The 20,118-nt window shown below is 45.7% G+C and overlaps 1 protein-coding gene across 4 annotated transcripts in view; it reads right to left on the bottom strand.

Annotated features, from left to right (window-relative positions):
- Positions 1-19,747, bottom strand: part of ALDH1A3 (aldehyde dehydrogenase 1 family member A3) — a 51,623-nt gene extending 31,876 nt beyond the window's left edge. For 2 of the 4 annotated variants that reach the window (XR_006284244.1, XM_043523839.1), the window contains exons 1-3: positions 18,350-18,496; positions 14,673-14,777; positions 3,388-3,528 (exon numbers count right to left, since the gene is read on the bottom strand). Coding sequence is in view for 2 of the 4 variants with exons in the window: in XM_043523839.1 (XP_043379774.1) it covers positions 3,388-3,528; positions 14,673-14,777; positions 18,350-18,481 (378 nt within the window). In the remaining 2 variants the exon portion in view is untranslated. Of the gene's footprint in view, positions 1-3,387; positions 3,529-14,672; positions 14,778-18,349; positions 18,497-19,494 lie in introns of those variants that run through there. The other 2 variants (XR_006284245.1, XM_007053511.4) reach the window with 2 other exon arrangements.
- Positions 19,748-20,118: the final 371 nt, after the last annotated feature.

Below are 20,118 nucleotides of genomic sequence, written 5' to 3'. Positions count from 1 at the left end.
GAGGAAGGTGAAGCACTGGAATGGGTTATCTAGGGAGGTGGTGGAATCTCCATCCGTAGAGGTTTTTAAGACCTTGACAAAGCCCTGGCTGTGATGATTTAGTTGTGATTGCTCCTGCTTTGAGCAAGGGGTTGAACTAGATGACCTCCTGAGGTCTCTTCTAACCCTAATCTTCTACGATACTCTGATGCAGACCACATGGATGCAGACTTGGATTTTTCCTAAGTTCAGGGATGTTCAGAACTGGAGTTTTGGTTGTGCTCATTCTTGAGATTTGAGTCAACCATGAAGACTGGTCAATGATGTTGCCCCAGGAAAAGCCTCAGCTCACCACAGCAAGTTGTCACATCCTTAACTCTAAGCACACGGTTGAGCCCATTGCTATTCCCCGCAGCACTTAAGTATGTGTTTAATTTTTAAGCATGTGCTTAAGTCCCAATGGCCACAAGACATAAGCATGTTCTGAAGTGCAATGCTAGGTAGGGGTGGATTTCAGCCTGTGCTTAAAGCTAAGCAAAAGCTCTAGTGTTATGCTGAATCAGGGCCAATATGAACATACAGTTTGGCCTGAGTACAGATACAAGCCCTCCTAGAGTTCAGGGATGTTGGATATGTTTTTTAGTTTAGCCCCTCATCCAAGTTAGAGAAGAGAGTCCCACAGAAATCAATGGAAGTCTCTCCACTGACTATCAGGTTGTGGAGCAGGTCCTCCTTCCTGCCTGACCATGAGGCTTCGTTCTTCAAGACCAGGACGTTATTGCAAAATGGTATTCTCTCTTTTCGGTGTAAACAAGAGTGTGTCCAAATTCACAGTGTCACATCCTACTTGAAGTTTCATTTTGCAAGCAGCATGTTCATGAAAAGCATGCCCAATGATGCATTTTAAGTCCTGAACTAAAAGCAGCAGGAAGCAGTTACTCTCCGCTACCTTTTCCTTTTTTTTTTTTTTTTTTTTTTTTTTTATTATTAATTAAGAGTAACTTGCAAATTGACAAGAATTGGATGTGCACCCTCTTTGCTCCTCTGTAATGTATAGAAAAGGTCAAGAGATTTCTGTGCATATTTTTTTACATTGTCTATCCTGGAAGACTCCAGGACAGCATCACAAGAGTGAAGACTGATAAAGCGGAGAAGGAAAATTTTAACAGTTTAAAAGAACTGTTTGTATTAACACACATTTAATATCAATGGCCAGTCGACGTTTTGGAGAAATTCTTGTTAAATCTCTTTCAGTTAAAAATGTGAGAACTAACAGACATCCTCTGAAATCCCATCAAATTCTTTGGCAAACAAAGATGACCAGACAGGACATTCCTGATATTGAAGGTTAAAAACCAAGCAGAAAAATTTGTCCATTGGAAAGAAAAAGGGGCACAAAGCCAACTTTAAAAAAAATTTGTTGGTTACTGAGATCTAACCACTCTAATTTCTGCAAAAATTAGAGCCAGAACTTTGTGGCTTAGGCCCAAAGTTAATTTGCTTTTTTTTTTTTTTTTTAAAAAAAAAAAATAGATGACAAATGTCACATCCAAATGAGCTGGTGTCTCACCTTCTGGTCCCATATCACACAGCCATCACAAAGTCTAGCATCACTCACTTCTCTATCTGGCAGAGGAACTAGAAGTAGGTCAGGACCGAACTGCATGGACCAAGCTTCCCGGGGGAAACCAGATTAGGAAGAGGGAGGAGTTGCAATACACAATGCAGGTGCATTAGTTCTGTGAGCAGTCAAGTCACAGTGGAATAATTTTTATGAAGAGCCAAAGGAACAAATGGATGTTTTGTGAATAGCTCAAAATCTTCACACACATCTTTCTGCCATTTCTTTCAATTGCTATAAGGAAGTTAAATCCTTTAGACAGCCCATTTGATGTGGTTTACTGCAAGTCAGTCATGTTGTTTTATTGTTGCCATTGTCACTTGTCCCCTTTAATGTTCTGATGAGTAGAACACGCAAGTCAGGGATGGCACAGACCTATTTAGGTCATCCTTTGCCAATGCAAGATTGTTCCCAACTCTGTATCTTTGTTATTCTCTTCACGTTTCTTTCATTAATTCCACAGACGATTCAATAGGTAACAGTGATTATAGATGCTTTTAGCCTTAGCCAGTTGTCTTTGTCTGCTAGTTTTAAACAGGGTGGGGGTTATTTGCTCATTTTGTTCTAGGACTTCATTTATTTAAAGGTTTATTCAACACCGTAGGCAAGAACATTAAATTCAAGTAGGGATATGGTCTTTTTTTACATCAGTAACTCAAAGATAACATGATACAGACATCTGATGCATGACCTAAACTCTTAAATGAGGGAGTTGAATTCACCCCTGGCACCAATGCCGTTAAGCCAAGGATGAATATGACCGCCCAATGGGTGCCACCCCTCCCATGAATCCACTCGGCGGATGCAGGCCCTCATGGCCCCTTTCTGCAGCCTTTACTCACGTCGGCCTCGGTTTTGCCCAGCCTAGTCTAAACATGTCACTTAAGCACCTGTCTAAAGCTACGTGCGCTTTGTTGAATTGCGATAGACTGCTAAACAATCAGCACAGAGGCAGTCCCAAAGACAATGCTTATATGGCTCCATGGCTCTCTTGCTCAATCTCTCTTTTTTAAAAAATTGGTTTAGCAAATAACACCTAGTAGTTTAAAACAGTGTTCCTCACAGAGTGAGTATAAGCAGCACTAAATGTTGAGCACCCTTTGTCCCCCTACCCCCCCAGCCCCAAGCTAGACAACCATCAACTGTACTTCACCAAGTGGACATGGGGCTGGGGGAGGATATGGCAAAAAGAAATGAGTTAAGAAGGTGAGGCTTCGCTGCTGTTGTTCCCGGACAACTCAAGCCCGTTGACTTGGAAAGTTTTCCTAGCCTCCCATTGCACGGGACATGGAGATCAAACAGTGGGAGGAGAGGCAGCTTTTCCAAGTCAGCCAGGGGATTTCCCCTCTCATGGTGTGTGGGCATTGGAGCGGCGGGGAGGGGAAATGGCGGGGGGGGTAGGGGGCGCACTATTCAAATTTGAAGAGGGAGGTAGGCTTCACCTGCAATTCTAAGGTCTAGGGTGACTTCATCCAGAGCACTGAAAAGAACGATGGATTTGGAATTTTTCCCTTTAATAAGGCAGAGATGCCCTTAAACAGCTCTCTCAAAATCAGTGACTTTTTTTAAAATTATTATTAAAAAGTCTCTTTATCCAGATGTTACTAAACCAAGCTGGGAGCTTGGGAAACGGAAGCTTCCCTGCAGATGGGATTCCCCTTTCAAACAAACTAAACACAAGCTACAAACAGCCCCAGATCTCCAGGGCAGTCAGAGGGACAGAATTAAGTAGTCAGTCAATTGCTTCTGATTCATTATCGCTCCCCCCCCCACCACGTTTCACTTACCGCCAAAATGACTCGGTCTCGCTCGATGAGATCGGCTAGTTTGTGGAGGAGCCTCCCTCTGCTTAAGGCGTCCATTTGTCTCCATAGAGATCCTCTCTGGAATGCTGCTTTTGCGGCCTCTACTGCCTTATCTACATCGGGCTAAAGCAACCAAACACACATGAAATATTCAGGTGAGAGAGAGAAATTGCATAGTGCTATGAACAGCTCCCAAGCAGATTGCTTCCTATGCGGTGTCCTGCAGAGCCTGCCTACTGTAACATTGAATCATCTGCGAAGAGAGTCTGCTGTTTTGCTGCTGAACATGGAACCTAGCAAGATCCGACCTAAGCGGCTTCAGACTCTGGTAGGATTTGACCTTGCCGGATAGGAACCTAAATTCAAATTTTGCAGAGACAATCAGATCTTTCAGGGTAAGTTGTGAAGTTTATGGAATTGGACCAGGCTTCCCTGACAGGATAAAAAAATATATATATATATGTTCAAGCCCCTATATTTTATCATCTACATACTTTGTTGGCAAGAGTGAAAAGCGTGCCCCGTCCTAGTGGGAAACAGGCAAGACTTTCATTGACAGCAAGACTGGGCCTGGTGCACTCACAAGCCAAATCTGGATGGATCAATATTTTTTAAAACAAAGAGGTGGGAAAGAGGATATATTCAGAGTATGCATATTATGATGGTTTTAGCCCAGGGAATAGTTACAGCTCAGACACCTCACTGGACAATCCCAGTTTTCCCTTGTAAATTAGTTTTCCCTTATAAATCCATAATCAAATGTGTCAATAACAGTTTTAATTCACAAAATTCACTTAGATCCCAGACAGCATTTTCAGAAGAACCACATGTCCTCCTTTATGGGGGGCTACTAGTGTTTTTAGCTCAATGCTATGGCTCTAACCCTCAAATGATGCAAATCAGCGTAGCCCCACTGAAGTCAATTTCCAGCCAGGGATAGGGCCCCATGACGATAAATATGTTTTTTTGTTGTACCACTGGCTGCTACGTTTACTCACACAAGACGTTGCTGTGGATTACTCACATGAGTGAAGTGTCCCTACATACGCCTTATCTGGTCAAGATATGCCCCAGCAATTTTTCCCCTCTAAATGTACACTGATGTTTTTCAAACAGGGTGAAATCTGGGCCTCGCTGAAACCAATGAGAGTTTTGCTGATGGCTTAAATGGAGCCAGGATTTCACCCCAAGTGTATGTTTGATGGACACTGCCGCCTGTCTTTGGAAGGAATTCCGCCCTGTGCAAGATCTTCTAGAACACATCTTGTCTTCTTCTCCAGGATTATTCTAACTCTGTGAAACTATGCAATCCTCTAGTATGGGAGACAACAAGACAGACCTATCCCAGAACATATTGAATGCCAACAAACAAGAAATGACACCTTACTAAGGACAGACACTTTCAAGGGAGGAGTGGGTCACGGAAGAGTGCTACAGAAAAACACAACTGGTGATTAAAATTACACCGGAAGGTTTATAGACAAACTACCAACAGCCATATCCCATTGTTACTTAATGTTCTTGGGCAAGCTGCCTCCTATATGCACCCCCCCACCACCACCACCTCAGGGTAGTCCTGCAAGCAGTTTCCCCCCCCTTTTTGTCCATTCACAGCCATTCTTGGGTCCTGTTGTATTAAATGAACAAGCATTCAAAATAAAGTTCTCCAGTCCCACCACACGTCCATCCATTTAACCCTTCGCTCCCAGGCCTCTCTTGCCTGTAGTCTCACCCCAAGCTTCTCTGCTGGAGCTTACTTGTTTCCAACAGCCTCTGATCTCCCTGGGCACCCTCCCTCTCTGTAGCTTCCTGAGGCTGGTTACAGGGGAATCAGAGTTCAGATGCGCCTCCTTAACAACTAGGGTGGGCTGTCCCCAGGCCTCTAGTTCTAAAGAGGCAAGCCACCCTGTTACAGACACACCTACTTATGCCAGGTCTGCAATGGGTTACATGGTATTTAATCAGCCTGTTTGCACAAGCAGCTGAAAACAAAAACCCACCCTTGTCAGAAGGGCATTGGCTATGCTGCTGCCTGAGGGGGGGACGGATAGCTCAGTGGTTTGAGCATTGGCCTGCTAAACCCAAGGTTGTGAGTTCAATCCTTGAGGGGGCCATTTAGGGGGTTCTGGGGCAAAATTGGGGATTGGTCCTGCTTTGAGCAGGGGGTTGAACTAGATGACCTCCTGAGGTCCCTTCCAACCCTGATATTCTATGAATCTATGAAGCTAGTACATTTGGGCACCCTGTTACCTTGGTCATGTCAGGCTATTTTTATCTCCACAGCTATGGTAGGTTCTGTGAGACTGATGTGTATGTGGGAGTGGGGGGTGTCAGAGTGAATGCACACTGTAACTGGGTGGATGCATTGACAGTAGCAGGGTTCTGGAGTTACTGGCAAGCTCCTACCTTGAATTCACACAGGTTACATACAGGGCACAATTTGACAATCGGTTTAATCTGAATCAACTCATTTGGCACCTGCCAATCAGAGCACAAACCAGTGTCAAACCTCCCCACTTCTAAGAAGTCCGCAATTTCATGCTGAAATTAGGATCTGCAAGCCACACCTGAAAGAAATATTTTAATGGTAAATCAGGCAGGACACAAAACATAATGAACGCGTCGTGTTTAAACACATTCCCTTTAAACGCTGTTGTTTATCGGGATATGGAAGACCCTTGGGCATAGTGCTGCCTCGTGCATCACCTGTGCTATGCTGGCCAGGCCTGTGGGAAATGAAGTTACAAGGACTGCCCTTAGCTCTGAGAGTGCACAAATGGGATGGCAGGCATGCAGCACAAAGAGCCTTCCCACCAGCCTTGCACACTTGTGCAATGCACAGGCTTGTGCTCACCAGGCCCCAGGCACACCTGGGGCTTGATCCGACTCCTACTGATGTCAACGGGAATATTTCCATTGGTTTCAATGGGAGTGGAGTCAAGCTCCAAGAACTGGGAGCTCTGAAGCTTACTGGGATAGCAATCACGGGTGGTTTGTTCACTCACCCAGTGCTCCAAGTCACACTATCTGTGGCGTGATGCTCCATGAGCTACCACTGGGCTAGGGCTTAAAGCCACAATCTAGACCCAAATGTGTATTTGCCTCATCCAGCAGAAAGGCACCAATGCACAAAATGAGAGAGAGACAGGGATAATTCAGTACAGAACCCTGGCTGCTTTAGGGTGACCAGACAGCAAGTGTGAAAAATCAGGACGGGGTGGGGGGGGTGGGGGTAATAGGAGCCTATATAAGAAAGAGACCCAAAAACTGGGACTGTCCGTATAAAATGTGGACATCTGGTCACCCTAGGCTGCTTACACACTGCACTCACAAAGTAGACAAGCTAATTGATCTGCAGTATATTACTGAACATTCAAACTGTTACCAAAACCGGGTTGTTTCTTTAAAACAGCAAACATCCCTTCTGAATACCATGACTACCTCCCTGCAAAGGACATCTGAGACTCAGGAGTGGAGTATTTATAAGGCTCAGTCCTGCCATGGCTAGTGTAGGAAGAAGGAACAGAGGTGCTGCCTGGTACATCCTCCACAAAAGGAGACCTGCAAGCCAAAGCAGAAGTCCTAGGTGGTGGGATGGCCAGTAGTGCTTCTGCGTGGGAGCATCATCTGTTGGGTAGCACTTTCAGGTGATTGCAAAATACTTGTTAGCCAGCTGGGATGCTAGATGTACTCCCTAATCTGCAGACCACATCCTCTTGGGCTCCTGAGAGCTACATAAAGATCTTGTTCATTTCCTTTCATGGGACCATGATTGGGGAAAGGCCCCCCTTCCTGCACTAATTACCCTGTGTGCTAGCATCACAAAAAGAAGTGACTTAGCCCTCAGCTGCTTTGCAATTTTCCACTGAGATCATCATCAATCATCATCATCAACAATCCAGCCCTTTCCAGAAGTCACGCTAGGAGCAATCTTACAGAACACAGCATTACTATGGACCATGACTGTTCTCCAAAACTGGGCATGTGGGCGACTCTGTGGTTAGCTATGTTCATTCCTACTCGCTGCGCTCCCAGATACCATACATGGTTTGGTGTTTTGCATAGTCATTATGCATGCAAGCAGGAGAACTTCCCCAAAATACCTCAGTGGAAATGCCATACAATACAGGCACAACAAAACTCAGCTACCCCTCACATTGCTGGTTTGAACTCAGACACTTAAAGACCAGGAAATTCTTAGGTAAGGCTGAAATTCCATTCTTAATCCACCCTATGAAGACTAGGCACGAAGGGGGTCGGAACGGTGCATTACAGTACACAGATGTTGCAATCCGTAGACACAATACGTGACATAAGGACAGAGTCATAGCTGTCAAGGTGCCAAGGACAAAACATGGGACAAAAAGGAGGGACACACAAGACCTAACAATTCACAGAGTTTCAATCTGTGGGGGGAATTTATTTAGTATTGCACACACAAAACTACCTCAAGGAGTGTTAGGGTTGCAAAATCAAATGCTAAAAGGTTAGGAAACGCTAGAATTAAAGATACCTGTGAAACCTTAATTCAGCCCCTTGTGTGTATGCGATTGTGATACAGTCTCATTACATGATCACAGACTACTTTCTCCACAGGACCCTTACGGCTCATCCCAGTCTAACCCTCTTTTCCCCCTTCCCCCCCCCCCTCCAAACCTCCTACTCAAACTCACAGGTCCAGCTCATCACCTGTGCATTAGAGTCAGGCCCCTACCTCCTCCTCCCTGCCAGGGCACCAGCAGGTGGAACATTGAGTCCATTAGGAAGACGGTCCCCCAACTATTAGTTCCCAAGCCCAGTGCCACAGCAGCCCAGAGGAGCAATGGCAAAGAAAGTCCTGGTCAGCTCCAGGTTCTGTGAGGATAGCACACGTGCACTATGGTTAGTAGGTGAAGAGAGGGGGCAGAGCATGCCCAGTGCAGATGGAATCTCCAGGGAATTCTGGTAAGTTTCTACTGATCATGGGCAAACAGATGAATAAGTCTTTGAACACTTAAGTCAAATTTGGGCATCTCCACAGGAACAGCAACAGGCACATGCCCGAGACCAAGGTGACAACCCCTGCCAAATGTCAAGTCCCTGTTTCAAAGCATGGAGTCACTAGAGCTTCTCAATGAAGCAGCATGAAGAATTTTGTTAACATGGGCAAACACAATGTATTCTCCCTTCCAATCTCTCTCATAAATGGCTGAAGCACCCCAAAAATATTCAGACTGAGGCAGACATTCAGCATGGAAAGTTTCAGCCCAAACGGTCAACTTTGGACAAAGTTACAAGCAACTAAAAACGGGGCAGGAGGGTAACAATGGGAAACGCTGGGTCACTTTAACTACAAGCAGCCCCACCAGCTCAGCCTGTAGTAAGTACCTGTCTATAACTGCTCCTCCTAATCTCAGTCCATCCCTAAAATACAAGGATGGGTGGCATGGATAGCAACAGACACCCTTAAAACTCCTAAGAATCACAAGCACAGGAAAGGCCGACTCCTCTGGCCTGGCTGTGACGCATAAAGCGAGGGCATAGCATTGCAGGTTTTCCACTCCAGGGCGGAACTCAGCCATGTGCAGAAAGACAAAACAAAGCGAGGCACCCCTTGAGCACTCGACATTCACTCTTGTGCACAGGACTATGCCAACCACAGGGAAACAGAGAATATTTTCTGTGATCACACTGGAGGCAAGCTGGGACAGATGGAGTATTTTACAGGGAACTGGTCTGCCAGGTCAGGATGGGTAACAGCCCCGCAAACAGCACAATGACACAGCCTTAACATTAGTCAAATCAGTTATTCCCATGCCTGGTATCAGCCTGACAGACATGAACACTCAGCCCTTATTTGTAGGCCAAGGAAAACTCCAGCAGAGCATCACTGCCAGCTCCTCTTTCCCCACCCAGGATTTCCCTCTGACTGCAAGTAATTCCATTTTAATTTTGTAACTAAAGAAAAACAAAACCTTTGCTCCCAAGCGAACAACAAGTTGGCCACGTTTCAGCCCACAGCCAACCGTCATCGCCAGATTATTAGTTGCCAAATTCCCATCCCTCATGCACAGCCTAAGCAAACAGGCATCTCAGGAGGGACTTACACAGAGGGTGAGGGAGATGGAATCCAGCCCCCACAATCTAGAGTCAGGGTGAACAGCAGCTTCTGTAGCGACAGCACCAGTGACTGCAGCCCCTACAAGAGTTTTAGCCACCGCAACTGCGTAGCTTCTGTCTCCTCAGTGGGGTGGCTTGAGAATGCTCCGGAGCCCAGTTCCACAGCGTGCCCACATGAAACTTCCAGAGATCTAGGATGGGGCGGGGGTTTAAACTGGGGCTGTGTTCGTCTCAGGAGGTTCAGTTTGCACAAGACTCTTTGCAAATCCACATGGCCTGGAACCAACCACTAACCTCAGAGTGTCATGTTTAGGTACTAACAGACCCAAAGTTGCAAAGCAAAGCTCAGGTGAATACACCCAGTTTGGCCTGTTTTGGGCCCCGAACACAAGTTTTTAAACTCACTCAGCCCCAACCCCAGCCTTGCCTGCTACCCCCTTCCCACCCCATACATACAGCAGGAGTGTCTGCATGTAGGATTTAGGGGATGCAAGGAGAGACACTTTGGGTACAGCTAAAACACAATAAAAAACCCACAGCACTGCGTTTCAGAGCCTGGGGCAATGGATTCTAGCTGTGGAGCTGAAAATTGCAATGTAGACCCTCCCCCCACTTAGTAGGCCTCAGAGCCCAGGTTGCAGCTTGAGCCCAAAGGTCTACGTGCAATTTTCAGCCCCACAAGCCCAAGTCAGTCGACCTGTGCCAGGCATGGCTGTACTACAGGTCTTACACACTGTAGTGTAGACATGCCCTCTGTGACCAGAATATAGTGCATTTTCCCCCCGTATAGAGATTAGCCTGCAGACCGGATATCCACAGAAACTTCCAGACCTTCCACAGATTGATCCCTATAGGCCAGAGAGTCTCTCTCAGGAGAGCCCAGAGATGGAATTTTTTCAATGATAGTCCCATGAGCTAGAAATTAAGATCTCTCCCTGGCACCCAGAAGAGAACCGAGTAATGAGGGCTCTCTGTAGGCAAGACATGAGGTTGTCTTCTTTGTTTTGCTCAACAGGTTTCTTTAACAGAGGCATGAAAAGCAGGCCTGAAATACCCACGTAACGACTTTGTAACTACTCGAGGAGGCACTTAGCTATAGCGGAGCCATGGTTTCTGCCTAGTAAAACAAAGTTACCTCAGGATTAGCCTCAGCCCTCAGTTTATATGGTAATTATAATTAGATGCAATGATGTGCTATATAAAATTAGCCTACAATTACATGTAATTTCATGATATTATCTGGCCACTTTACAATTGCCTCCACTGCTGCATTGTCCATGGACAGGCCAAGTCTTCTGGACATTGCAGGCAGGAAGGCTTCTCCTTATTCCAAGGGGTTCCTCTCTCTGGATGTGGCTGCATTAAGCCGGTGACAAGCTTGCACCACTACCCAGACTTGCCCTCTTCCCTCAGGCCGAGTCATAGACTCCACCCCATTGCCATATATAGCCAGGGTGGCCACCTGCCCAGGTTTTCCCAGGATCATTCCTTTTTTCTGGAGGTGGCTTTCTGGGAAATCTGGAAGGGTGCTGAGTATACTGTACCAGCATTCCGAGACATCCTGATTTTTTTGTACTGCAGAAGTGGCAACCCTGTTATAGCATTATGGTCCATGGGAACGTCAGTGGGATGGGCAGGGGCATTCCTCTAACAAAGAACCTTTGGCCCTTCAGTTTTCTTGTCCTACAGCTGTGGTGTGTAGCTTGGCCACAGAGGTGAGGATACTCACTGTGCTTAAAATGTTCCCCATCCCACTGCTGATAGAGAGGGGATGTCGTTCCACAACATGAGGGTGAGGCCTCACCACTAACAACAGTGACAGGAGAGCCTTCCAGTCATCAGATGGAAAAAGGCAAGTTCTTGGACCTGTCCTTCCCCCTACAGCACCTCCACAAGGCCCATGTTTGTGAAGAGAAGGCAGCCCTACTAGTGTCACTGACTCCAATCAGAGGTTTGTGTGCACAAGCAGGGCCAGATTAAGGTTATGAGCAACCTAAATCTAATGGGAGGGAAAGGCCTAAGTATGAATGACATATTGCAAAAGAAATTATGAAGGCAAACATTTCTCCACATACATATTGACATTTATTTATGTAACATTAAATAGTTTATTCTACTCCCTCGACACTCCGTTCTTCAAACAGATACTTCTGAGTAAGAGGTAGCACAGGGGATGCTATGGAGTACTAAGAGAAGGACTGCTTCCTCCTAGCTAGTGGGATGCTCGTCTGTATGAGGGTGAACACTGCAACACTCCCAATCCTGCTCACCTCTTTCAATCTGGTGCTTCAACCCTCAGCTCTCCACATGGCACTGTGCAAAGCCAAGCCCTGCAGGTGTTTTCCCCAAGCGGTGGCCTCTACACCACAGACCCCATCTCCCTCTGACTGCACTCTGGGAGGCAGCCAGCTTTTGTTATGTAAAAGAAAACCACTCAGGTGTAAAATCCACTGAAGTAGAGCAAGTAGTAGTGGGAAAATTACATGGGGTGGCATAATTTTAGGCTGTCTTGCTCGGAAAGCAGCCTCCCAGTGTTGCACTGGCTGAGGACAATGAATTGCCATTTTCACATTGAACCCAAATATTTGTGGGGTGATACCCAGCTCGTGTAGTTAATCTCCAGTGATTCACCACATCAGGCCATTCTGTCACCAAGCTTTTCCTCAATTAGAATCATGGGACTGGAAGGGACCTCAAGAGGTGATCTAGTCCAGTCCCCTGTGCTCATGGAAGGGCTAAGCATTATCTATTCTAGAATGTGTGATCAGCAGCTCTGATATGAGGTTTCCTAGGCATGAGTTCTACGGTTTGCATTTGTTTGTTTTAAGCTTTCTGTAAGAAAAAGGTAACAGCTAGAAGGGACACCGATCTTTAGATGGTTGCCCTGTCATAATATTTAGCACTTCTGTACTGTGTTAGCTCTTCAAAAACCACTGTACAAACATTAAACAATCTAAAGCCTTTCAGCTTTTGAATCACTAGGAGTTGACAAAACAGAGATATTCCTGTTGTGTTCTCTGCCCCCCTGAACAAAAAGACTTCACTGAAAAAATCACTCTTAAAAGAACCATTCAGGATTTTTCAAAAGAACAGTCCAACCAAGGCTGCTGCAGGGACACTCTTGTAACATCAGGTCTGGTGTTCCTGTTTCATTTGTGTAAATCAAGCAGACCTTGCTTATTTTTTTCCCTTAAGTGTTCCGAGTTTCGGGGAGGAAAGTGAATGAGATTCTGTTTATACCAGGTGTGAAAAAGCAGAAGGATCCAAAAATCTAGTCTTGTGCAAAAATCCCTGAAGTCAATACAGCTACACAGGTGTGATGGTCAGCAGGAACTGGCCTGTGTTCTCATTCCCTTCTCAAATCACATCCCATGCTTACCCAACAATTTCCCCTTGGGAAAGAAGTTCGTTTGAGTTGGGGTAGAAAAATGAGGACTAACTTCAAGTTTATTTAGCTTTAAGGTTTTGGAATGAAACTCAAAAGAAATCAAATGTGAGCTACTTTTATGATGGATTGAACTTCTAGAGAACTAGCAAATGGACAGAACCTGCCTTTAGCCTATTCAGCCAGTCTTTCTATCATACGTTGCTAAGAAGTGGATTTAAAATCCTTGAGGGAGTGGGGAGGGAGAAACCTACAACATTGTGTGTTGAGCTTCCTCCAGTAATTTTTCAACCCCTTAAATGTACAAAGATGCGTTGGCATGTGGAACTAGGATGAGCATAAGGAAAGAACTTGGTTGCCTGTGCAATACAGAAAAATACATCAAAGAAAAAAAAATTGGATTTCTTTGATTTTTAGTACAGTTCAATACAGTATTGAACACAGTGCATCATAAATCTGAAGCCCCACAAGGGAAGGTTCTGTAAAAGTTAAAGGACTGGTATCCAGAATGGAATGTTTTGTTTCTCCTACAAATGTGTGGGAATTTGTTCCCTATACACAGCAGGGGCAGTAGTTCTGGCGGGAGCTGGATAGAGTGCGTGCAGGTTCTGTGCAAGCTTCCTAACCTACCGCTCTCATACAGTCTCTTCCCCTGGCTATCCCCTTGCCCTGCCCCCACACAGCGCTCACCAGCTGTCCAGAAATGGGACCGAGCACACATAGAAGAGGACATTGACGAGCACTAGGACCCAGCGTCAGGTGCTGCCTGCCAGCCTCAGCGGAGGAGAGGGACAGAGGGAGCCTCTTCCCTCCCTGTCAGCTAAGAGGAGCTCTGGAGAAATCGGGGGTGGTATACAATGCCTGCTCAAACTACACCCATGGCTGGTATGGGGTTCCTGTGGTAACCCGATTTTTAGTGTCCGGTCACCAGTGTTAACCAGATCCCTGGCAGTGTGTTCCTGCAGCATGAGGAGATGCAGCAGGCTGAGCTCCTTCCAAGCCACAGGGGGCAAGCTCGCTCCCCCCACCTGGCCATGCCCCCTGCCTGACCAGTAGGGCCTAAAAAAATAAGAGGGTCTAAGGCTATACCCTTATTAGCCGAATGGTTAATCCAGCCCTATGCACAAGGCATGAACTATGGAGTGTTTGATGCTAAAGCCAATATAAAATATTGAGCACTCCCACTTATCCTTTGGTTTGACTGATCATCACCTATTAATGGGACTAATGCACATCCACAGAGAAGGGACCAGAATCCAAGGTGGTTTGTTTTTAAAAACTTTCCCTAAAAGGGTCTTTAAAAATAAATGTGCATTCCTTCTTTGGTCTCAATCTCTGTCCCCAACCCGGCAAAGGCTTCATTTTACACATGTGAGTAAACCCACTGAAATCACTGGGCCTGTTCACGTGCGTAAAGCTAAGCAGGCAAGTAAGTATTTGCAAGCTGGGGGGGGGGGTGGGGGGCTGCTGAATTACATCAAATAAGTGACCAAAAAAGGGCTGCAATGGGGCAGTAGGTGTTTAATCAATCACTTCCTTCTAAACAATATTTGGTATCACTCCTAGGATTCGGTTCAATCGTTACAGTAATCACCATCCTTAGCAAAGAAGCAACTCATGATTCTAGCAGAGTGGGACATAACCGATTCTCTCTAATGCATTTGAATGAGCATGCCACAATGGTTAGCTACCACAGGCTTTAAACCTACAGGTGGGCCAACCACATTTTGTAGCAAAAACGAACCCAGGATGCTTTCCTGACTTGTAACCCAGAGAAACTTACCTTATCACCTTCCTCTACATCACAGATTTTCTCAACCGTTGAGGGATTATATGTGGGAAACGTCTTTCCACTCATGGATTCGTGCCATTCGTTGTTAATAAATATCTAACAGGGGTCAAAAAGAAAAAAAAATAGCAAACATACATGTGCCATGTGGAGGCTCAAATATCTCTCAATGGGCCTGATCCTGCAAGGAGTGGAGAACCCACTGAAGCCAAAGGGAGTCAAGACCATTGAGCAGCTTTGCAGGATTAGGCCCTAAGGTTTCCATTTTTAATTGCAGTCAAACAAACCAAACTGAGGGAAGTACACATACATAAAGGTCCAGTGAAGGCAGTTTTGATTGACCAAAGAATGCAGGATCAGGTCTGCACAGTGTAATTCATGTGCTTTAGACTTGTGAAATAGCCAGGATTTATTCCATCCCATCTCCTTGGGTCTGGCAAGCAAACACCAAGAGAAAGCTACATATTTCAAGCACAAACATTATAGATGTTGGGTATATGCTGCTAATGTTGCTTATTTTGGGCTACTCATCAGTGGTTTCTCCATTAGCATTTTCTACCAGTGAATGTGCGGTATGGACCCAATTTTGCAATGTTACCTCACCCAAGGAGTCCTTACTCACACACGCCCCTAACACTTTGCCAGTCTTTTGTCAATATCAATTGGAAAAGTTGTGTCTATGGCAGTTTATTCTTATATGCAAATTAAAAAAAAAAAAAAAAAACCACCAAAAAAACCAAACCAACCCATAAGCCTTTCTATAGCAAGGACAAAGAGTCCCAATGTTGTGTAACTAAAAATGCATTCAAATACTTTTAAAATGATTAAAATTTTGATATTTAGTATGAACTGTGCATAGACACCAGTACAGAATTGATTCACCAACATCTGCACTATTCTGACCCAGCTTGACACTATCTGATGATACTTTTATTAATGATTCCTTGTAAATAAAATGAGATTAAACAGTCTTTAGATAATGAGCCCTGGTTAATCTTTGCAAGACAGTAAATTATTTTATTTGAACAAAAAAGTGTTTCCCCTTTCCAATGCAACGCACAAGTCTATTGGCACATCAGCTCGTGCTAGAGTTCTGTCCCACAGAAAAGAAAAACCAAAAACCCAACCAATCCGGCAGTCTTTGCACACTCAAAACTCCCATTGAATTGGATCACAGATTTCTTTTCTTGCCCGTTTCAAAGCATAATTACTCCTTAACATTAGTATTGAAAATAAATATTATTCTCTGAATACTTCTGCAAAGCGTGTGCAGCACATACTGGAGGAAGCTGCCCATATGTGAACGCGTCTGAAAGTTGATTTTTAGATCCACCTATCCTGGATGATTTTCCACTTTTTGGGGGGCAGATGTGGGGGGGCAGAGGTGTCATGATTACCACACTCAGTGTGACAAGACACCGAAATGAAGTTTTGGAAGGGAACTCACCGCACGGGAAGTTTTAAGTAGCCTGGAGCTCACAAATTACAATCCGGCACTTTGGATGCAAACATTTTTAAATGGTAAGAGTGAGCAGGTTTATGGAAGACAACGGCAAATTTGGGTCTAAAATGGGGAACATTTCACTGCAAACTTGAGAGATACAGGGAGGGGAGCCCATGAAACGACAATGGAATGTTTACAGCTACTAATGAATGGGGCACCATTTTCCTGCATCTATGTGTTAGCATTAATTATGGATCAGGGAGCTGGAGATGAAATCACTGCAGCGAATGGCGGACGCAAAGTGACTGACCGACTCGCCAAGATTCTTTTCACCGTCATACAACTAAGCATGGTTCTTCCATAAGAAGTCACTCTGAGTGTATGACATGGATCATCACCGCACTTGCTTTCATCTTCATCTCTAGGGACATTATGGAAAGATCATTTGTGAGCGATCATTGCTTCATAAAAGCATCATGCTGATCAATACAAGACTTGGTCTTAAAACCATTTCCCCAATTCAGTAGCTAGTAGAATTGAAAAGAAGATTCTCACTTTACAGAAGGAGGAGTGCTGGTGGGAGACAGCTGCAAACATCTGGGAGAAGTTGATAGAGTTTGCAGAATCCCCCCATAGATGTGTATTTATCATCATTCTAAGCTTAATATTGCCCACAATTTTCCTCATCAGATAATGTGTTCTGAGCATCAAACCAGAAGCAGAACTTATACTCTAATTAATAACATTTTCCACTTTTAAGACAGTCTATTGGATTGTCTAGATATCTCTAGGGGTCCTATTCTCCACACCCATCTCACATGCAACCGCCAGTGAAGTTAATAAAAGTCTGTCCAAAGTAACATTACGCCATTCTGAAATCAGCAGCAGAAGGTGCAAGTCCCAGGTTAGCAGAAAGCTCAGCTTTTAAAAAGTAATGTAGGGAAAACTGGTTTAAGAAGACGGCTTATCTGCTGACGAATTATTAATAAATGGCTAATCACATTTGGATCCAGGTACACACCGAACGAACAACTTTCAACTTGAGAAATTAATGCAGTTCAGCTTTATTTGTCCTCTCGCAGCTGGGAGACAAATTATAATGATCTCTTTTATATAATGTAAGCAGCATGAATTTTATATTAACTAAAACATTCTAAACCCCACTAGCCTGTTTAGTCCAGTCACATAGTTGAAATTAGCAAAGTAAAGGTCATACGTCAATAGGACAGCATAAACCTGAGGAGTCCCTCCACTACAGGAAACAGTGCTGTAGGATACTGGTGAAAACAACATAGGGGTTTAACTACCACAATGTGACAATTCCTAAAAAAGGATGTTGAGGTCTGCAATGACTCTCAACTCTATGCCTTAGAAACCAGCAATGAGCAGATGTCTTGGATATCAAGAACAAAGTAGGAAAACCAGGAGTCTAACAAGGGCTTTGGAAGTTTTACATTTCAGTGGCTTGGGATAACCAAGGTGCTTTAAAGGTTTCAGAGCAGCAGCCGTGTTAGTCTGTATTCGCAAAAAGAAAAGGAGTATTAGTGGCACCTTAGAGACTAACCCAATTTATTTGAGCATAAGCTTTCGTGAGCTACAGCTCACTTCATCGGAAAGCTTATGCTCAGATTAATTGGGTTAGTCTCTAAGGTGCCACTAATACTCCTTTTCTTTTTGTGTTTTAAAGGGAAGCTCTATTGATCGCATAAGAGCAGACTGGACTTTTGGTTGTGTGTTTTTACACTGAAGCCCTGACTTTAGCACGGGTACCAGGAGCTTTTTTCCCCCCCCCCCCCCCCAGTGTAAAATCAGACATTTTGAGAGGGGTACGATCAGCGCAACCAGCAATTTTGGGTCTGATCCTAAAAGTTGCTGAGCACCCTTCACTCCTAGTGCCTCTGGCAGAAGCTGAGGGCCCTCTGAACTTTGCAACATTGATTCCCAATTCCCTTTCCTATACTATAAATATAGGGTCTGATCCTGCCATCAATGAAGCCACTGCAAAACCCCCAGTATCCACAATGGGAACAGGACTGAATCCACAGAAAAAAAAAAAAACAACCCTGTTTTTTAATAGGAATTTTTTTAATCCTCCTAGCAGCTTCACTCTATCCAGATGTGACTTCAATGGAAACTGCTGAGCCCTCCGAGTTCCCAAGAAGTGCTCCATATCTTGGAGGACTGGCTCTCATATGCCCAGCATACTAATTTGGGAATATGGCCTCACCCTGTTAGTGACCCAGGATGGCACATTAGGTCCATACTCAGTACAAAAGCCATTCTCTTCTTTGATAGCAAAATCCCAGAGAACAGGGTGACTACGCAGTACAAATTCAGGAATACACAGATGCAGCTTCATTTGGGACTGAAGTGAGTCTAATGTGCAGAAGAGGAAAACTAACTTCAACCTGTCACAAAAATTGCTAAATCATAAACTTTGGGAGGGGGAAAACCACCCCCAAAAGTCAATTTCACTTGATTTCCTGCAGTTGACATGTCTGCCTGAGGCAGGAGACGTCCGGTGACATCTTTTTGTATCTCTCCTAGAACGTACACCTTTCTCCACTTGCTACAAATACCACAATAAACTTCCAGTCTGTTAAAATACAAGAGCAGAGACCGAGGTTGTGGAATATCAAGCTAAAACAAAAAAAAGGAATTAAACAGAACACTGCGTGATCGATAAGGATTTAACTGAGCCTCTGAATCACAGCAGACAGGGGGGAAAATCTGCTGTTAATTAAAAAGTACTAGACAGATGTATCCTGCAACAATGGGAAGTGCAACACTTCTCTGTAGGAGCAGGACTCCAAACACAGAAGAATTATAACAAAGAAGGGAAAGTTTTTGCAAACTCAGGTTTTGAGGAGGAAATGACCTAATTTTCCCCATTTACTCTTTAATCTTATTGTTGACATAGTACAATGAAGAGGTGCACAACAATAAGTTTCCTGCCTGAGAGGTCAGACCCTGCGTTCCTGCAGCACCCAAAGAGATCTCCCCTGGAATTCAATATGGATTGAGGGCGTGCAGGATCAGGGCCCAGTGCATTCTGCACCGGAGCTGTATGGTTTTAAAGTCAGCTTCCCTTGATTTGGACATTTAGATTTTGTTTTGCTTTAAATCCCCGCTGGCTCCTGACCAGACTGGTCAGGACTATGGACTGTTTCCCACCAGGCACCCTGAATCCTGGCTAGGATAAAGCCAGAGAGTCTCCCGCGGGGTGGTTGTTCATTTCCCCACCCAGCTGGATCTAAGCGGAGTCCCTCCTTTCAGAGCGGGGTCCCCTTTGCCGGGGAGCTCCTGCCCGGCCATGTGCACCTCCGGCGGGCAGAGCGCGTCTCGGGCGGCAGGTGCGCGGCGCTGGCTCACCTTGGTGTGCTGGATCTCCAGGTTCTTCACGGGCCGAGGCAGCGCCGGCAGCTTCTTGTCCGGCTGCCCGTTCTCCACCGTGCCGTTCACCGCAGCCATCGCCGGAGGGAGAGGACGGACCGAGCGCCGCGCTCCGGCCACCCCGCCGCCAGCCCTGCCTCTGCGGCTGACAGCCGGGCGGCGCGGCCTTTAAGGGCTCCCGGCCGGCGAGCGCCCATAGGCTCCGCGCGCCGCCCGCGCCACGCCCCCTCCATCCCCGGGCACCGCGCGCGCGGCGGGGCAGGGCAGGTACCGCGTCCCCCGGGGGCTCGGCCCCGCTCTGCCCGCGCCCGCTCCCCGTCCCTCCAGCGCGGGGCGCTGCTGAGCCCGCGCCTGCAGCAGCAGCCGGCCCAAGCTGTGGCCCTAGGAATGAGGGCAGGGCTCAAACAATGAGGGTGATTGTAAGGGTCTCCTTGAGCGGGGGGGGTGTAATGGGGGGAGCTGCTTTTAAAGGGTCCTCTGGGGAGGTCAGCTGCATGGCCACAGCCGCTGGTGCTTCCCTGTGAGATATAAGGGGGGGAGGATGTGACAGCAAATTAACCTACTAACAAAATTGCATGGGTCCAAGAGCAAGCCTGGAACATG

Source organism: Chelonia mydas, chromosome 10, assembly GCF_015237465.2.
Source record: "Chelonia mydas isolate rCheMyd1 chromosome 10, rCheMyd1.pri.v2, whole genome shotgun sequence".
NCBI classification, from domain to species: Eukaryota; Metazoa; Chordata; order Testudines; family Cheloniidae; genus Chelonia; species Chelonia mydas.
The sequence above is the reverse complement of the archived record's forward strand: the minus strand, read 5'-3'. Positions and strand labels throughout refer to the sequence as shown.